Source organism: Desarmillaria tabescens (assembly GCF_030435595.1).
Source record: "Desarmillaria tabescens strain CCBAS 213 chromosome Unknown EV420scaffold_120, whole genome shotgun sequence".
Taxonomy (NCBI): Eukaryota; Fungi; Basidiomycota; class Agaricomycetes; order Agaricales; family Physalacriaceae; genus Desarmillaria; species Desarmillaria tabescens.
This window is the reverse complement of record NW_026848419.1, coordinates 66,887-78,573: the sequence shown is the minus strand read 5'-3', so window position 1 is coordinate 78,573 and position 11,687 is coordinate 66,887. Positions and strand designations below refer to the sequence as shown.

At 47.1% G+C, this 11,687-nt stretch overlaps 1 protein-coding gene across 1 annotated transcript; it reads right to left on the bottom strand.

Moving 5' to 3' along the window:
• Positions 1–2,721: 2,721 nt before the first annotated feature.
• EV420DRAFT_232466 (cytochrome P450) lies at positions 2,722–5,389 on the bottom strand. Its single transcript, XM_060481317.1, has 14 exons — positions 5,162–5,389; positions 4,736–5,099; positions 4,617–4,686; positions 4,425–4,562; positions 4,208–4,371; positions 4,047–4,147; positions 3,875–3,983; positions 3,806–3,819; positions 3,564–3,756; positions 3,454–3,510; positions 3,376–3,400; positions 3,199–3,321; positions 3,002–3,145; positions 2,722–2,951 (listed from the first exon to the last, which is right to left on the bottom strand). The coding sequence occupies exons 2-14, from the start codon at positions 5,034–5,036 to the stop codon at positions 2,885–2,887; spliced, it is 1,506 nt and encodes a 501-aa protein (XP_060322417.1). The 5' UTR covers positions 5,037–5,099; positions 5,162–5,389; the 3' UTR covers positions 2,722–2,884.
• Positions 5,390–11,687: the final 6,298 nt, after the last annotated feature.

Sequence of the window (11,687 nt, the reverse complement as noted above, 5' to 3'; positions counted from 1 at the left end):
ACACGTCTCTATGGTTTCGGTGAGCGCTTGAGCTTGAAACACTGGTCGATCGTGTCTGCAAAAGAACAGCCTCAGAGTAGACGTGCTTTTCTCCTCATATTCGAGCGCGAAACTGCGGTTAAATTTCCCTCCTGAATTCCATAAACCCTGCTGCTCTATGAACCCATGCCGCCGGTTTTCCTGCATCTGGTTGATGCCAGTCTTGAAATAGCATGCCATACATTCCGTGAAGATCCTCAACGATGGCCACAGAGCCAGAAGTTGCGAAGTCGGAGGTCGGACTATGTTTTGAGAAGAGAGATCGCAGTTGTGGTTGAAGGTCAGATTGGGCGCCGGCCCGAACAAGTCCGCTCCTTTGGCACCAGCACCCACCATCACTCAAGCCGCGTCGTCCTTACCTCACTCTAGAGGATATACACATTGACAGTGACTTCAGTTATAGTAGTGCTATCCAGGATAATGGTGCTCAGGCATGGCGATTTCTCATACTTTGTGCTCCGCAAATTTACCAAGCATTGCTGCCTTCTACACGGTAAATACTACTATTCCTGCCGCCCCAGAAGATATACCAATTCGACTGCACTCTTGTCGCAAGAATCCTGGCTTCTCTACATGATATAACTCTCTTGCTTCCATGGAATGCGAACTTTCCGTCACCAAGCACTGGCTGGAACGGACGATGTCAACCCTTACGGATTCTAGGCGATGAATACGGTGTGAAATGTTGTCGAGGATACTGTCTAGACTATTTACCCCTTGGATAAATCATTCATGTACCAGGCTCTGAGATGGTGGATTCGACAGGGAACGATCGTTATATCGTCCTCAACCAACCGCATAGTGAGAGGATTTTTATGCAATACCTTCGCTATCCTGCTCATGTCAGCACCTCGCTCAAAAGTTCCCGATGATACTTGCCGCCAAGGACATAACTGATAGTCGGAACTCATTAACGTCTAGGTGCGGCTCTGAGTATGAATGGCGGCAAGTATCGCAGTTTCTGTGCAGGGCTTGTTATGACAGTCCGTCTGGGTAAGAATTTGTCTATCCTGTACAACACTGGATAATAATACCGTCTCTAGTTGCATCTCCTCGTTCAGGACATATTCTGTTCTTGTCATTCAAGCTTTGTGAAGGGATTCTTCCTGTGTCGCGCCCAAGACACCGTGGAACCACATTAAAACCGAACCTTTTCTCGCTATTTTAGCCGCCGTGTTTTGTTCAAGGCTCTCTTACTGCAGTGGTGGTTGTCTTTCTCATATCCTGTGACATTGGACGCTCAATAATGACCAGGAAGAATATGAAGACGACAACAATCACGGTCAAGATGACGACCCGTCGGTCATTATCGCTCGAGATCACTGCGGATTCTCTGTTTCTTTCGAATGTTACAGCATTGAATGTTGATCTACTTTACCAGATGGTCTTAAGCTATTCTCACCTGCGATCGAAACGGATACACCGTGTTAATACCTCGTCAGTAGTTGCCTATAAATTGTAACATTCCTCACCGTTCATCCCAGAAAATACCCCGAGTTTCGACAAATGCCAGGACATCGGCGAAGATGCAAATAATCTTGTTGATTGATCAGGCTCATAACAGTCGGTGGTGGAAGTAACGTCAAGAACCAGGACCGGGCATGCCATAGATGCATTCCGGGTTGATCGTCGCAGTAAGGTCTTCCTGAAGGGAATTGCTGTAGTCCCCGTCTACTATGGAACCTATCGAAGGCCCGAGGGAGGTTCGTTCAGCACTCTACTGGAGGATATCGGTGATAGCATAGAGACGACGCATGGCTCTGACTGTTAGCCATGCAAACTGGCAAGTCATCAATCAACAGCTGAAGCTCTTTTTCACCTCTTTGCAGGATCAACTTGTGCACTTGGTCGAGGAATTACACGACGTACGTACTGCACAGGTCTTTGGAACCACGTGGTGTGTTGCAGACTTCCGATGGCTTTAAGGTATTCGACATTCAGAATTGCGTCGGTGCGATCGTTGTTACTGCAAGAAGAGTTAAAAAGACTGGACACCATATACTACATTCACCCAAATCAACCCACTTTCCATACCCTTAATCTAAAATATACTTTCTACAGAATCTGTCGTCTTTCATTCCTGGAAGCATCCGAGTTTTTCTCAACAACTTCGATGATTCAATAGGTCCGGAAGTAGCCAATTGGTGTTCTCTTACTCTGCCACGTTCATCGTTTGTCTCTCTTACAGCTATCATCTCCGCAAGACGTGTTGCTCAGCTTTGCTATTGGCAGGAACTCAACTCCAAATAAGTAGCAAAGTCTCAATTCTTGCTGCTTTGTTCAACCTACGTATCTAACATTTTAATTATCAGAATGCCAATATCGGATCTTCCACCGAAAATTCTCGATGCCATTATCGATGAGCTGCAGGGTGACCAGAAAGCTCTGTGAAGTAATTCTAGATGCTGTGACGAGCTTTGAAAATCTTGGGATCTGGATAGTGTACGTGTACGCCTGATGCCTCTTTCGACTATCAGCCCAGTGTTATGACATAACTCAATAGTTTTTCCAAGAAACATATTCTTCGTACTATGTAACTACAATCACCGAGATCATCGATCATTTCCATCCGTAAGCTCTAAAAGCCTTCTTTGAAATATACTTCGCTCGCGTTCAGTATAGATACAAGGTATCTTTGCATATACTCTATAGAGACGAACCAGTAAAAATGATGGCACAATGCTTAGCTGTACAAAGTCCGCACCAACGAGTGTTAAAACATCGAAGAGAATCAAACCCAGCAGCACATGCACCAAATTGTGGATACCAAATGCTCACCCGTACACTAGGAACGTAAATCAGACCTCCGACCAAGGCAGTTGTTCCAAAATGGGTGTAACCCGTCCTAATCTAATAACGCTTGGGCCGCAGCCGAACGCGCCTTGATCAGGCATTTGAAAGGCATGGGAAAACTATGCTCGAATCAAAACATGCCATAGGATCTCCAACGTGGAAGACCTACCTCACAAAAGCGCTCGTATAGGTATTACTCGGTTCAATGACCCGACCATCAGAATCCACCGCCTTGGAGAACGACAAAGTCGAAACCAGAGATGCAACAGCAATCCAAGCAGTATTTACTGCAAGATAACGGCCAGGACAGATACTATAATAATATCATTAAGGTCGTTGGACATGATTATATTACAGGGTGCGTACCGTCTTCCAAAACCAAACACGACTGTGGGTTCAGGTTGTACTTCTCTACCATCTTGGGGCATGAATCGGTCGGGATTGAACACCAGAGGGTCAGGATAGTCTTTTTCGTCGTGAAGCATGGCCCTACGTCGTCTGTTAATCCGAAGCTTTAATATCATAGGTTAACTTGTGACTGACCAAACATTGCCAATAACAGTGGCGCCTACGGAAGACTGATAAGCATTAACTGACAATATCAACGGAATCGGAACGTACCCGCAGGGATGTAATATCCTCTGTAAACATCCTCTTCCATGGTACGATGAGCGACACCTAACATCAAAACTAATGAACTCAAGCATACTCGCAAATCTAAAAGCACGTACCAAGTGGGGCAACAGGTTTCCATCTCAGTGCTTCCAACACGATGGCATCAATATAGGGCAGCTGCGGACGGTCATCGAAATTCGGTAGACGGGTGCCATGACCGATGACGGCATCCACCTCAGCTTGGGCTTTAGCTTGTACCTCCGGGTACAGAAGGAAAGCGAGTATCACGGAAAGAATGACAGACACGGTCTTTACAAGGATTAGAGACTCCGGACGATACTTCGGAATGAAAACCCACAGTATCAGCTCCCGCTAATCAAAGCTTAGCATTAAATCAGATGCTCAACAAGGGCGGAGAAATACCTACCAGAATAAGCAACCGCAGCCGTATTCCTTACAATTTCGAGGTGCTTTGCATTTTCTGACGATTCGTTCTTTGTTAGATTTTCCGCCACGAATGAAGGGGGCGCGTTGCCCTTTGCCTTGATTAAGCGTCAATATGGATCGCAGTTGATATCAACCAACAAGCAAGGTCATACCAATGACTCCATCGTATATCTAAACGGCTCTTCTGTCATATCCTCAACGTCTTTTCTCCACGCGGACGCAAGGCTAAAGAACTTTGCACCAGGCATCCATCCTTAATGACTCCGCTTTTAGTATAAACTCCAGGCCAGTGGTCAGATAAAAACATACGCACGCGGAAGGTACTGTAAACTGGGGATGTAATCAACGAGGAAGGCTCCGATGATCGCAGTGGCGCGAATGCTTTCATCAGCCTGATCCACCAATTCCACGAAGTGATCACCATTTGGGTCTACATCATATCCGTAGACAGTTTTCATGATGATGGAACCGGCAAGGCTGGAGGGCTGTTAGTTTCCAGCGACCAAGCTACATGGATACGCCCCGCTTACTGGCGGACATGCTTGACAAATGCATCGGGAGATCTATGCAACTGTTGGAGCAAGTCTAATGTGGCTCTCATTTGCACAGGGTAGTATGCCGGGACAGCACGAGGCTGGAAGTATTGGTGAAACATTCGGCGGTGTTTTCTGTGAAGAGAAGAAGGAAGGAGAAGAATTAGACCACACGGCAGTTGCACTGACCTCCACCAATCAGAATATCGCATAAAAGCAAAATTATTGTCCCATCCCGCTAGCTTTAACATGGTGAAATCTGCATGATATTATCAATCCTCAGACAGTATAGTATCATCCATCCTTACCCGGCCTATCAGAATAATTCCCAGAACGTTTTTCGAAGAGATCGGTCGCTGCCTGAACCGAGTTGATTATAACGGTCGGATTTCCGGGTGTGTCCAGATATAAGACATCGCCATAGGTGGCAGCCCATCGCGCATAAGTTAGCCATGGGTAGTCTACGGGAACATCCCAGAGGTTCCCTATCAGCGGGAGTCCCTTGGGTCCAGGAGGGAGAGGTAGTCGTCGACGATTAAAAAGGAGGGACAAACGATATAATACCAGGGCACCAATCAGAAGAAACGCCAACAGGAGAGTCGAAATCATTGGAAGGAGTTGCCGTGGGTGATTTCTCCCTTGCTTCGTGTCCTTACGAAGTCATATTTATCACTAGAGAAGGGTTTATTTTAGTTCTCTGTTTACATTTGAATGGGAACTAATGATATGCTCACATGAGTGTGAACATGTGCTTATTATGGAACACTAGTTGGCATAGCCCAGCCCACCGGACATACTGGTCTCTTGATAGTGTTGCATCGTCTCTGTGTCAAAACCTGATTTAGAGTGGGCTGGAAGAGACTCTGCGCTGATGGCGTATGTCGACCTGGTTGAAGGGGAAAACCAACCATAAGATTGGTCTGTCTGCTTCTATGCGAATTGCAGCCGTTCCGCACATCAAAGTGACATAAATACGGTTGAATCACCTGGATATTCATGAACCTCGAAAGTATTAGCAAACTGTATGAATGGACGTCAGGTGGATTTGGATTTGTGTTAGTGGTAGCATTGGTAGGGGCACGAGGCAATCAGGAATAGCTAGGTCGCGGTCCTGATACGGCGGCGACTTCAATTCAATGACTGTCGGAGAAGAGATGTCATGACATTGTCCTTGACTTGTCCTCTCCTGGTGAATGGAATGAAGACAAGGCAGAGATTGTAATGCAAACCGGATCCGCGGCAAAAAGGTGTGGATGACGTGGATGCTTAGTGCGGTGTTGTCTGGAATGGTAGTGGCAGATATGGCAAGGGCGGCAAGAGGTGCGTCACCATCGTCCCTGAGGCTGATGCTCCATAGTGGCGCTCTTCGTGGCCCCGCACTGGTAGGACGTAGGTCGGAAGTCGACGAAAATGGTGAATGGGCAGGAGCGCGATTATTCGACGATGTCTTGAGTTGGTCTTGAGAGACTCGGAAGAGATGTGGTACCAATCCCTGATGATAGCAGACTTCAAAAGGTTATGTATCCAAGGTAAAGAGATCACAAGGTTTTCACGATATAGTAACGAACTCGCTAGCCTTTGAGAGTATGACCCGGCGTGACTGTTAGTATGCTGGTGTCATGCTATTCGAACCGAATACCCGCATATATGCGGTCCCTATGCGAGGGTTCAGTAAAAGAAACTATCACTTTCTTCAGCACTCACAGAACATAGAATTGAATGTGCAGCCGGTTTCCGTAGTCTCCCTCCACCTCGACATGAAGATTTAGCGTCCCGAAAGTTGACTAGCCCGAAATGGGTCGTGTAGAAGCGAGAAATATTGGGGAAAACATGCCGTCTCTATGGTGGCTTCGGTGCTTGAGCTTGAAACGCTGGTTAATCGTGTGTGCAAAAGAACCTCATATTTTTTTCACCAACTTCCACAGAACAAGCGTCGTGCTTCTGCCTGGCACACATTGATCCTCCTCTTCAATCTCATCAGCGTGACCGAGTAAAAGTTCGGCGCCACCACCACATGCATACCAAAACCTTAGGCAGCCTAGATCGAAGATGACGTTCTAAACTCTGAAAGTTGATACGTTCAACGTGTATACGCAGTCCTCTAGCGAAGCTAGGGAAGGTCTGCTAACTTGAAGGCTTTTTGGATGAAGTCGACTGGAATGTTACGGGCTTGCTATGGTTCGGACATGCAGGTTATTCCTGAGGATGTTGTTATTTTCAGCAAATGTAGATAAATGACGAGGCAGACCTGAGTTGTTCGCAAGAGTATCAGCCTGAACTAAATCCAGCTGAACATATCTGACATCGAGACTGTGCTCCCCTTGAATTCAGCTCTAATGTGACACGACGTTGTGGTCAATGGTGCAGCGTCAGTTTCGAGACGGACACAAGCGCAGCACTGTTCATGACGCTCTTCAACGACGGAGTCAGAGAGATGGTGCCGCAGTCCACATGGATCCTTGAGCTGAGTCTGATGGAATAAATGCGTCGCCAGATAATCGGAATGAGAGAAAATGGTTGTCGTCGTGGTTGAAGCTAAGGTTAGACTCCCGGCCCGAACAAGGCCGCCGCTTTACCCTCTATACTAACCTCGAAGTCGCTAGTGATGTCGTTCAAGGAGCTGACTATTCCGCGGACCTCCCCCAGTTCATTTCCTCTCGTTTCATGTATTCTTGCAACCTCCATTGGCATTTATCACTCTGTAAAGCCATTGCAGCGTGACAGCCATATTTCTTGACCCTTCGTTATCCCGGGTCGACATCATCTGCAGCTGATGTCAGCGAGCGCAGCTGGTCTGCGACGATCAGGATTACGGTAGTCGGAAGGATTCAGAGGGAATGTGCATATTCGCTGTCATTTCGGACTCATGCACTAGTAGATAATGTTGCTACGACTGTCATTACTTCTCACAACGAGCCATCGAGGTCGGTAGGAGTAGTTTACTTCTATTTACCTGAGCTGTATCAGCGGAGATGGCCAATCAATCCAGTTTTCCAGTTTTCTATACATCTTCCTCACCTCACCCTATGTCCTACGAACCCTAACCACAATTCCAGGCTATTTCAATTTTCATGCAACACAGATTCGTAGGCAGGATATGCAGGGTGATGGTACTCGAGGTGGGGTGATGAACGTAGCATGAAAATTGTCGAAGAACATCGCCCAGACTATTTATCCCTTTTTTAATCTGTGCACCAGGCTCTGAGATTGTGAATTCGACGAAGAGCGATCTCGATATCATTTAAATGGTGAGAGTTCATGTCAGCACCTCGCTTGAAAATCCTCGGTACTACTCGAAACCAAGCTGGTGCCAAGGGCATGGCTGTGAAAGCACGTACATTCTCTGCACTATCTGACATCGGGATGAAGCTCGAACCGCGGATGGCGGTGAGTCTCTAAGCAAAATTTCTTAATCAAAGTCTTATGCTATGACCTCGACATAATTTTGCAATGGTCGCCATCGCCGTTTTGTGAACTTATTGCGCTTCTTTCTCCATCATTTAAGCTAAGCTTCAGGCTCAACCGTCGCAAAGGTGCCTTTCGTGACACGGCAATAGCTACGCAGAAATTTATGAGACTTGAGTCATTCTTCGCGTCATTGTTCTGTTCAAAGATATATATAACTTTTAGCCATGCCAGATCTACGGCTTCGCTACAGTGTGTGTATTAAAATACTAACGAACGGAAGAATTCAGAAATTTGCACAAATGGCGGTGGTCTTGACAAGAGAACGTTTTGATCAATGCTTGCAGGCCATCCGTGGCATACCTATACACGCGACTGGGAGACTTCTCATAGTCATAGAAGGATCTGTAACTGTGTTACAGATTTATTATTAGCCCATCGAACATATCTCTTAAGAGAGAAAAGACCTACGGTGCTGGAACGAGCCAGAAACGTGACCGGGGTTGCGATTTTGGCCGCGGTGGCGGGGGAGGAGGCGGAGGATGGGCCCGGCGCCACTTCTCCATCTGCACCGAGTTGGCCTTCGTTATGTGATCCATCAACGCTTCTTCTGCACCCTCCACGGCGGAAAGCAGTAACTCGGAGCTTTCAAACTTGACCCTACTCCAAACCTCCGCTGCCGCCTTCTGATCAGGCCATGCACTCAAAACCTGAGCCCAATCTAGGATGGACCGTGCCAAGTCGGGTTTCGACGATGCCTTATCCTCAGGCTTCTTTACTGGGGGCACCCAATTCGGGTCAGTCAGGGGTCCTCCATGGGCTGCACGCTCAGCAAAGCTGCGAAGGTTTGCGTCCCGCTCGTGGTATTTGTCATGGAGGATGTCATCGTCAAAAGGGAAGTCTCCGGCATCTCGAAGGCGACGAAGCCAGAGCTGTGCATCACCCAGTCCCGGGAACAGATGGTTCACGGCATCTAACGCGTCCCGTTTCGACGTCTTCAGCCCTTTTTCGACGACTTGGAGAGCACGAGTGCGAAGTTTTTTGTCGGACACCTTGGAGAGATATTTGACGATGATGAGGATGGCTGGGGTGTGAAGGGTAAAGTTTTTCTTGGTCAAGTAATCGAGCAGACGGACGATGTCTTCAGTTTGGGATGCTGCTGCCAGTATTTCCGCCGCATCCGAGTATCAAATGAAGGGCTTATCCAAGAAGAGTTCTTTTTTGATTGCCGATAGTATAGAGGGCTTGATGTCAGGATACTTTGACACCAGAGAGGTGTACTGGTGAAACGATGGCAGCTCGATAAATTCGGCAATTCGGTGGTTGTGACGTTCAGCGTAGAGACGGCTGGCAACAGTCTTCATTTCTTGCGACCAGTGGTCGTCCCAGAAAGCATATCCATCCTCGTTTTCTGGGTCTACACCGCCGTCAGTCAAACGAAGAGAAGACATCCATGATGCAAAAAACGTACCAGTGGTATCCTGACGAAACAGACTGAAGACCTGTTCATAGTCTTCATCGTCCCTTATGACCTCACAGACCGAGACTGGGAACCCTCGCATCGCTGAGAATACAAAAAACTCCCTCCACATCCAAGCCATATAGTCACGAATGGAGTGACTTTCATTGTATACCGTTTTGTTCTCTGAATTGGCGATGACTAGTCTTTTTGTCAAATCAAAGTCCCCACCCCTAATACCAGAGTATTAGCATCTCGTGTGCATGATAAAACGGACATTTTTACGAACAAGGAGTTCGCAGACGACGAGCAAAGTTTCATACACTTGCAGGTAAGCTCCATATCTGCATTTTCTTCAGCCATTGAGAGCCATACGTCGGGAAGCCAGTCAACAACTTCCTCCATGATCCTCTCCATCAGCGGGACTTGCTCGTCTCCTTCATCGTCTGAGTCGTATCTCTCAATGGTGGAGAGTTGTTTGCTCAGGGATCCCAGAGTTACACTGTGAAACTCGTACTTGAGGTCACTGACAGCCTTCTTCCCCATCGGAAGAATATCTAGAAGGGAAACGGCAATTTCACGAAGGTTTTGAAAGGCTACACGGTTGTCCGGGGTCACTTCGAGTGTTTTTGCCATAGTCAACGCGTCGGTAAGAAGGTCGTGAAGCCGCTGTACCGATGGAATGTTAGTTTTGGCATTTGGTGTCGAAACAACGCGTCCTTTCTTCGCTGAACGCGCTGCTGGAGCTGGAATGGTTTGGTTCCGGATTGCACCGGTCGCGCTACGCGTTTTTCGTGGAGAGAAGGACATGGTAAGCGAAGTGTAAGTTCCAAGCCTGGGAGAATCCCCTCCGCGACGTCGGCCATTTTAATACCGAACATATTCAGGTCACAGTTTTCCACCTGGAAGCTGGAACTTGAACGTGTTGAACATACGGCCCAAATGATCCGAACTCCGACGGCAAATGCCGAACTCCATCTTGTCAAAGGCCAGTGCTGAATTGATGCCACAGTCAGAACGGACCGACCAGATTCGCGACAAATTCCCCTCAAACGTCTGTAATAAGGCATCAGGTGAAGGAGAGAGAACTGACCGGTTTTGTAGAAGTATGCGCCGAGTGGCCTCATTGGCCCTTTCTCAGCCCTTTCTTTTACAATTGTTTTTATGACTACTTAAGTATGTTCACTTCAGCAAGTTGAACATCCATGGTCGGAGATCTAGGAATAAGCCACAGCGCTTACACCTCCGTTATGGAGCAGCTCGAACCCGAATTTCGATTTGTTTTGCACTTATGTAAAAAATGAGACGGAAAATGGCTTCAAATAAGGGGGGCGGAGAGGCTTTGACAAGCAAGGTGAAGACGCAGGAGTGCAGCCGAGAGTGTACTGTTGGTACTACGTTGGGTGGGAGCCACAAAAATCTAGAGGAAGGTTAGTCTCATCAAGCAGACTCAGTGATCCGTATGAAGATGAGTTGTTTAATGGGAGGAAGGCCAGTTGCTTTTATGTGGCTCTCTTCTTCTCTTTTACTTAACTCCCTTTTTAGAACTGCTCCATGCATCATCCAGCGTCTCATCTTTCATCGTTCTCCAGCACAAATGGTGAATTCCCAATGACGAACAGTAGTCCCTTGGCTCACAGGTGATTCGTGTTCGAAATTGCGAACAGGCTTGCATGTACTCTCTATGAGCTTCGTTCGTTGAGAAGGTTATACTAAACATCAGACTATATATTAACATTAACTCCCGCTTACAGGATTGTCGAACTATCTATCTTCAACAACGCTTGACGTATCTCGAGTCGAGAACATTGCAATCACCACCTTCAGGGTGTATTTAACTCAGGGAAGTGACATATTGCGGTGGTGGATCTCCAACCTCTCTGCGGTGAATGAACGCAACATCATTCGTTCAGTTACCATCACAATCAGATCATACACGCCGCACCAAGGACACTCGGCTTTGGATCGGAAAGACTTCTGGATGAGGTTGGACAGCTGTTTGACTTTGTAAGTTCGTATAAGATGGTCTGGCTAGAGCGTGTTGCAATTACTCTTGATCCACGGTCAGCAGAATGGGACACGCTCAAAGCTCAAATGGAGGAAAAATTTCTGGCGCTGAAACAAAGCGGCCGTGAATTAATTCTAGATGCTGTGACGAAGTTTAGTATGTTTGGTTCTGGATAATGTACACCTTATGCTTCTTTCGACTATCAGTCCAGTGTTCTGACGTGACTCATAGTTTTTCCAAGAAACATATCCTTCGTACTATGTACCTACAATCGCCGAGATCATTGATCTTTTCCATCCATATGCTCTGAAAGCCTTCGAAACTACACTTTTTTCGCGTTCAGTACAGATACAGGGACCTTTGCATATACTCGACGAACAACCAGTAA

Excerpts from the sequence above, each read along its gene's own strand:
- EV420DRAFT_232466 (XM_060481317.1), bottom strand. The coding sequence starts at position 5,036 with ATGATTTCGACTCTCCTGTTGGCGTTTCTTCTGATTGGTGCCCTGGTA. Across the intron at positions 4,687-4,735 it reads GAATTATTCTGATAGGCCGG|ATTTCACCATGTTAAAGCTA; the intron begins GTAAGGATGGAT and ends AATATCATGCAG. Across the intron at positions 3,401-3,453 it reads AGGATATTACATCCCTGCGG|GCGCCACTGTTATTGGCAAT; the intron begins GTACGTTCCGAT and ends AGTCTTCCGTAG.